An 8,302-nucleotide genomic window follows, 5' to 3' on the forward strand; every position below is an offset into this window, starting at 1 on the left:
TATTCCCTATGTGTCTGTTAGCATTCCCTCTAAGCTCCACCCAACAGTTACCTAGCAACACCCAGGTATGAGCCTGGCTCACTTAACTCACTTATAAAAGATCTCTCTTTCTCTCTCAGTCCATTATCATCAAGACAGGAAACATGAGAGCATCCAGGCAGGCATGGCACCGGAGGAGCTGAGAGTTCTACATCTTCATCCAAAGGAAGCCAGGGTCAGACTGTACTCAGGCAGCTAGGATGAGGGTCTCGAAGCCCACCCCCACAGTGACATACTTCCTCCAACATGGTCACGCCTTCTCCAGCAAGGCCACACCTTCTAGTAATGCCACTCACTGGGCCAAGCATATTCAAACCACCATACTATACATAAAATATATAACCATAAAATATAAAACCAAACAAGTCTTTAGCATTCTTTAATGCAACACTACGGGTAAGGTAAATAATTCAAAAACACTTCCTCATCTCCAAATACTCTTCCATGAAACTGTTACAGAAATAATATGCCTACCCAGTGAGAAATGACTGTGCATACTTAAGAAATTAAGTATGGAGAGATGGCTCAGTGGTTAAGAGCACTGACTGCTCTTCCAGAGGTCCTGAGTTCAATTCCCAGCAACCACATGGTGGCTCACAACCATCTGTAATGGGATCTGATGCCCTCTTCTGGTGTGTCTGAAGACAGTGACAGTGTACCCATATATATGAAATAAATATGGCCAGAGTGAGCAGGACCAAAGTGAGTGGGTCCAAGAAAAGAGAGAGAGAGAGAGAAAGAGAGAGAGAGAGAGAGAGAGAGAGAGAGAGAGAGAGAGATTACTAAAGGAAAAGCTCTTTACAAACATCAAAAAACCCACAAGGCTGGCTGTGAATAATGCCCAAAGAAGAACAGGCTTCCAGTTGCCGATCTTACTCATTTATACACACACACACACACACACACACACACACACACACACACACACAGTGGGCTTATTCTTTCCACAGGTGCTGTCATCCTTAAGTCTCTTTGAGGTCCTGGCCCCAGGTTATATGCCAAACAATTTAAACGGACATAGGAGACTGCAAGTCTGGAGACTTGGGCACATGGAAGAATTATACAACAAAGATATTAGATTTGTTTCTTGAGTGTACCAGTGTTGTTCTTTTCACATAGTTGTCACCCAGGCTCATCTTGCCCACCTGGCAGAATTATGTTTTTCCTGTTAAGAGTGCAGGAGAGTTAAGGCAGATCAGGGCACAATGATGGTTGTAACTTTGTCCTGTCCACTTGAGTTGCCTGTTAAAGGCATGTTCTTTGACATGGACCCACTGACTGGCTCTAAGTCCTTTATGGGGATAGAGCCTAACTGGAGGTTAGTCATGTTGAATAAACATTTAGCAGAAACTTCCTCAGCAACCCTAAACTTCAATTATGATAAAAATTTTTTTCTTTTTCACAGTTTCTAACACACCTGGTGAGTACAGTAATCTTGGAGGTAGTGACCCTTCAACTAAATTCTACTCCATATAACTTAATATTTCCTAAGCAAGTTTTTTAGTAAATCTTTTATAGCATTAATTTTACTACAAGTTTCTCCTGTATCAAAGTTATTCTCTCCATCGCCTGTTGTTGTGTTCCATGTCTTTAATCCCAGAACTCAGGAGGCAGAGGCAGAGAGGCAGAGAGGCAGAGGAGAGGCAGAGAGGCAGAGAGAGAGGCAGAGAGGCAGAGGAGAGGCAGAGAGGCAGAGAGAGAGGCAGACAGGCAGAGAGGCGCAGAGGCAGAGAGGCAGAGAGAGGCAGAGAGGCAGAGAGAGGCAGAGAGGCAGAGAGGCAGAGAGGCAGAGAGGTGCAGAGAGGGAGGCAGGGGTATCTCTGAGTTCCAGAACAGTCAGGGCTATATAGCAAAACCTTGTCCCAACAAACAGACAGAATATGGATGTCTGGTGATTTGCTCAGCAAAGGACTATCTCTTCTACATATCCATGGTGCCTCCCTATGGGTGCACTACCCAACTTCTCAAATACAAATATCTTTTTTGCACACACCACAAAACATCATATCTCCTAATGAGACTCCTGTTTGGAGTCACAAAATCTTACTTGTATGAGAAGGCATAGTTAGTATAACAAAATGTTATATTTTATTATGCTGAGATTCTTTATACAATGTTCACACACTAAGTCCCTAACTATGGTCCTAATCCTATCTCCCCCAGGCTGCTCACCTGTGCAGTGAATCTTAGCAGAAGGTCAGGTCCAGTCTCTAAGAGTAGTTCTGACTTGAGGGTCAGCATCTGGAGGGGAACCCCAGCTGCAGGGCAGATCACAGTGCCATCTCTCCAGATGTGCAGAATGAGCCTTGCTCTTGGTCTCTGCTTATACACTGTCCAGTGGGTGCCATGGGGTTCTAGGACTGTGTCTGATTGTCTTAAGTGAGTGATGTCACTGGGTTCTGGTTATCAGATGCAGCCTTAGGTATAGTGGGGATCCTGACTGAGCTAAGTTTTGCATGTCTAAAGGCATTTTTGAATACGTTCATTAGAACATGGTACATTATAGAAGACTCTGGAAATTCCAGGGCAGTCAAAACATTTTAGCAGTTATATGTGGAAACTTGGATCTCTAGAAATTGCTGATAAATTGCTATGGCTCCACCTGGCCTGGATTCCTTGAGAGTAGCAATATGCATTTATTAAACAATTTGTCTTCTCCAAATATTTGTCCATTTTCTCCTGGTGTATCACAAGGGAGTTGCCTCTATTCATTGGAGAGGGCTCAAACACAGAGACATTTGGGAATTGCCTAAGAGGTGTTTGCTGTATCAAATCAGAATAGTTCTAGAGTTCTATTACAGAATGCCTTGATTCTTCATTTCAACTACTTCAGAATCCATTCCATCCCACTTTTCTGCAATGTTTCCATTTATGTTGTTCAGAGCTGGAGAGCAACCTTTCTGGTCCTTGCTCTTCCTTCCTTTGCACTGGCGTTGCAGGGGCAAGGTGGCTAATTTATACATCACAGGAAATAAAACAGCTGTGAATATGGCTGAGCCCAGACATGTGTACAGAACTACTGGCAGATCTGGGTAGTGTCCCTGAAGAATTCCGATCACTGCAGGAATGACCATGTCTCCCAGGGCAGCGCCAATTACAAAGAATGCTGCAGATTTCCCAGTTAAGGTGGTGTACTGCTCAATCCAGGAGATGCCGCTGGGAAACGTGGCTGCCATTGAGGCTCCATACACAGAAGTCGCGATCCAGAGACAAAGAGGGCTCTTGTCAAAAAGCACCAGAAAGAAACATGAGACCAGGTTGCCAATGTTGCTCAGCACAATCATGGTTCCAGGCTGTAAGAATGTCGCAAAGAAGATGGCCAGGCCCCTGCAGGCTGCAAAGGCTCCCCAGAAGACTGAGTTCAAGCCAGCTGCCTCGCTCTCTTCCATGCCAACATGGGTGGTAGCGAAGGAGAATACGTAAGAGCCGTATGTTATCTCAGCTCCCACATAGAAGAAGAAGAAGAGGAAGAGGAGGCATAGCAGGGCCCTGTGATATTTAGCCCTTCGAGCTCCCTCAGCAGATGCTGCAGATTTTTTCTGCTTTGAGCGTTTCTTACAAAACAGACCAAACAGAAAGACAGAAACTACTAAAACATAGGTGCTGATAGAAGCATATGCCCACAGCAGATTCATGTCATCGGGTACTGCGAACACGGAGTCTGGGGCGCCTTTGGAGGATCGGTTCAGCATCAGAGGGTCAAGGTCAGACTCGGTGTGGTTCTGAGCAGATGCTGTTGTACCCCAGGCCAACTTAGCCAACAGGGGAGCCAGAAAGGCACCCAAGGCAAAACTGAAGTGCAAAGCCTGCATATGTGGGGCTCCTTTGTCCCCCCAGAGATCCAAGATGAGGACGTTCCCACCTACAAGTTAAAGAAATAGTCTGACAGTCACTTAGTAGGAATATTTTCTTAGTGTTTATATTAGGCTGTAGGAGTTTTATGACATTCTAAGTTTATACAAGAACCCCTCTGTAATTAAGGAGCTGTAACCCACCATTACCAGAGGACTGTGTTACATTTTATCCTCATACATGGAATTTACAAGTTAGTAAACCATCACTCATTAGAAACTATTTATTATACCCTGCTTCCTCCCATGATGCTTATGGACTAATACCCTGGAACTGTAAGCAAACTCCCTATGTATGCCTTCTTTTGTAAGTTGCCCCGGTCTTAGTATCTCTTCACAGAAACAGAACAGCAAAACCCTGATCAATTTATTTGTAATTTTTGAGAGAGCCCTCATAAATGTTATCCTGACCATGAACTTGCTATGTAGCAAAAAGATGATCTTGGATTTTTGAAACTCCCATCAGAATCACTTAAGTACTGGGATTACAAGAATGTGCCACTCGGTCTATGCAGTGATGGGGATTGAGCCCAGTATTTTGTAGACAAATACTCTGCCCATCTGAACCATATCCCCAGGTCCATGCATAAATATATGAACAATACTAGGTAAAAAATGTTATTCAATGGTGGGAAAACTACCAAAGCTTCAGTATTTCATTTGGGTGCTAATTCCAATTGAAGTGATTATTTACTTAGGTCTAAACTAGATACTAAACACCTAGATGCCGGCCAGATTGCCCTGAATTCTGTCTTAATTGTTGCAGGAAACAAAAACAATTTTCAGAATTGTGAGCTGCACAGTTTTAACACCCACAATGTGAAAAGCCTCGAGCATCTAGGATTTGACTATCTTCAAAAAAATCAGATATTTGGAGACAAGCATGTAGTTCCACATTGCAGTTTTACATTCAAATGAACCTTGAAGTGTAACTATTTCCATGATCTATCAAATAGCTTTTCTTCCCATACAGCAAGAACGGTGGGCATGGAAAACTGGGATTAGGGATAAATAAAGATCTACATGTAATTTAGGAGGTCTTTAATGATAGGATGAAGCATGGAGATTTTCTGCTATGGGAAAAAAAAAAAACAACAACAAGAAAGACAAGAATGTGGTACCCACAAAGGTTCTCTAAGCCCAGAATCTGGGGTGCATTTTAAGCTGAATGGCAGCTTCTGCAGCCATACAGTAGTTCTGTCTTTGTATGGTGGGTTGCCTGAGAATGCTCTCCACAGTCTCCATCATGCCCCAGTTAGTAGCAGTGTTTGCATCGCTTAAGAAGTGTCCTTGCTGGAGGAAGCATGCTACTGGGGGCCAGCCTTGAGAATGTAAAAGCCTCCAGCCATTTCTAGTTGCTCTCTCTGCTTTGTGCTTGCCCTTCAAGATGTGAACCCTCAACTTCCTGCTCATGCCACCATGCCTTTACTCCATTATCATGGACTCCACCCCTCTGGAACCATAAGTCCAAACAAACTCTTTCTCCTCTAAGTTGCTTTCTTCATAGTGTTTTATCACATCAATTACAAAGTAACTAATACACCTTGTTTACCCTTTCAAGTCACTATTTTCTCTTATACTAAAGTGGTCAAACTCTATCCCTAAAGGAAAGCCTGCCCATTTGCATTATAATTTCCCCAGAAAGGGAGTCCTTCCATGCTTGACTAACTCAACAGTCTCTCATAAAGGAAAATCCTCCAAATGCACTTCATAGTTAGCTTTTCAACAATTGGCATCCTAATTGGCAAGGAGAAATGGTGCTGGAGTATGATTCTGAAGTGCCGAAGTGCTGAGGTGTGATTCTGAGGTGCTGAGGTGTAACGCTGAGGTGTGACACTGAGGTGTGATGCTGAGGTGTGATTCTGAAGTACTAGGGTGTGGTGCTGAGTTGTGGTGCTGAGGTGTGATACTGGGGTACTGAGGTACTGAATGTAGTGCTGAGGTGCTGGGGTGTGATGCTGAGGTGCTGGGGTGTGATGCTGAGGTGCTGGGGTGTGATGCTGAGGTGCTGGGGTGTGATGCTGAGGTGCTGGGGTGTGATGCTGAGGTGCTGGGGTGTGATTCTAAAGTGTTGAGGTGTGATTATGAGGTGCTGAGGTGTGAGTCCATGGTGTTTTCACAGCAAGGTAAGTAGCACTCTAATTTCATATACTTTACTTTTCCTCATAGTACTGTTCCTGATACTGGAAATGAAGCTGAAGAATTCACTAACCTGTATCCACAACACCAACTGAAGCACCAAACACAGCCATCATGATAATCAGTAAAAATGCCTTTTTGCAAAAAGGAATGAGATAAAGTCCAACTGCAGTAGCTAACATTGACACACCTGAGGAAAAAGAATAAAGCCAGCTAGAAAACAAGTGCTTGTGAAGGTCAGGAGTCAAAGGGACATCATAAGAAATTCTAAAATGAAAACTAATACTGAATTAAAGCTGTTTGGTCTTGGGCTGGGCATAGCAGTGCACATCTTTAATCACAGCACTTGGGAGACAGATGTGGGCAGAGCTCTATGAATTGAGGCCAACATGATCTATATAGATAGTTTCCGGCCAGCTGGGGCTACATAGTGAGCACTTGTCCCAAATACAAAAAAAGGTAAAACCGAATCACAACAACAAAAATGAGAGTATGAGTAGATGAAAGATGCAGTGGTGGTATGTCGTGGATTAATGTAAAGCTTTTTAAAGTTTTGTGGCCATAAAAATGTAAATTACTATGACGAATCCAATTCTATCATTGCTAATGATCAAGTTAGAAATTGTAACAAAAGATAAATTTTATAGTGTTTGAGTCAGTCCAAAAAAGTGTTAATTCAAGGAATATTTCTATAAGGTAATAATGTAAAAATGCAAAAGTAAAACTCCATCGTTAAAACTGATTATAGGAAAACTTTACCAAATAAATTCATTTGTGGGATAAAAGGAAATGAAGTACAGAAAAAAAATAGACTTTCAACCCACTTTGGAAGTAATAATGATTACTTATATATCAGCAATAAATTATTAACCTTGCCTCCAAAGATGTTTTAGTATAGTAATCTAGATTGTCTTTATTCTTCCCAATTTATTGAAAATGGCATGCTAACAGCTATGCCCTCTTTTCCAGGGTCAGGATCCAAGGTGCTCAGTCCAGCTCAGCTCTGACAAGGGCAGCAGGACAGAAGTACAGCCTATATCACTTCCCCAACATCCCCTGTCCCATCATCTCCAAGCCCAAGTCCACAGAGCTTGGTCAGGTTCCAGGAACTCATTCTGACCCCCCCCGCCCCCCGTGGCCCCAGAAGCCCCGCCCACCCCAGATAAGCAGAGCTTCTGGGTCAGCCAGTGTATGTGCCTGGAGTGGAGCGTATCTCACAGTAAAGTCAGCGTTGCTCGGGTGGCCAACAGGTTTCTAGAGGGTTCCGAATAGTTTTCCTCCAGCGAAGGCTACGGAAGCCTGACTGCCCGGGAGCTGCACACAGCTGTTTCCAAAGCCAACCGTTCTTCAGGCTATGCTTTTAATATTTAGAGTAAATTGAAAATTCATTGAAAAACAGTAAAAAGCAGTGTTTGCTTACCCAAAAGTAAAAAAGGATTCATATAGTCAAGGAGAACGCCACCAATCATAGTGCCACATAAAAATCCAGAGGCGCGGCCCACAAAAATGATAGAAAGATCACTGATGTTTCGGTTCACATTTCTCGCCAAATCTTGGAATGTAGGCCCAAGGATAGCAGTGCTTATTCCCTGAAATTTAAAAAGCAAAGAGCTGTGAACTTACAGCCATTAAAATTACGTTTATTTGTCTTCTCCTTTATAGAGAATGGGAGGAGAATTACAATATAAACAGGAAAACTTACAACCCTTTACTATTAGAGTCATCTGCTCCTGTTAGTTTTCTTCTGCTCAATTTTTAAATTGTATTTTTTTGCCTTTGGTTGCAAATCATTTTTAGATTTTGAAGAACATCTTAAAAGATTTTCTTGCATTTATAGTTAAGATATATCAAATTTATTTTCAAAATATTTTCTTTATTTTAAATCTACTCCATTTATGACTGATATATTGTTAAGTAATCAATGTATTGCTTATGTTGGTTATGTTTTTAGAAAGCAGTACTTCTGGCACACATGGATTTCTTTCTCTGAACTACACACATATAATATGCTGGAAATCGACCATCTGAATATTTCTAAACCTATAGGCTTCTTTAATGAAAGTCCAAAGCCACCAGGCAGGAGTATAGACTATAAGACATTTTAGGAAATACTTACATAAACATATACAGAAGGCTTTATCAATAAAATGTTGCCTGTAGCAAGAATGTGTTAGCAAGAATCAAGGGTTGAAGAGAAAATTCACTGGTGCCTTTGAGAAAAAACGTTTCTAAATCATCTATATTTCAAGAGTAATTGATTACGCACTGGGCTG

General features: G+C 42.2%; 1 protein-coding gene across 1 annotated transcript; it reads right to left on the reverse strand.

Moving 5' to 3' along the window:
* Window positions 1-2,863: 2,863 nt before the first annotated feature.
* On the reverse strand, window positions 2,864-7,513 carry LOC110303730 (sodium-dependent glucose transporter 1B). Its single transcript, XM_021174931.2, is given in 4 exon segments — window positions 2,864-2,899; window positions 2,901-3,901; window positions 6,103-6,219; window positions 7,450-7,513. Coding segments are annotated over 4 exon segments (1,203 nt in total). The 5' UTR covers window positions 7,499-7,513.
* Between the last annotated feature and the right edge of the window lie 789 nt (window positions 7,514-8,302).

Source organism: Mus caroli, unplaced genomic scaffold (assembly GCF_978045245.1).
Source record: "Mus caroli unplaced genomic scaffold, Mus_caroli_1 scaffold_9, whole genome shotgun sequence".
Taxonomy (NCBI): Eukaryota; Metazoa; Chordata; class Mammalia; order Rodentia; family Muridae; genus Mus; species Mus caroli.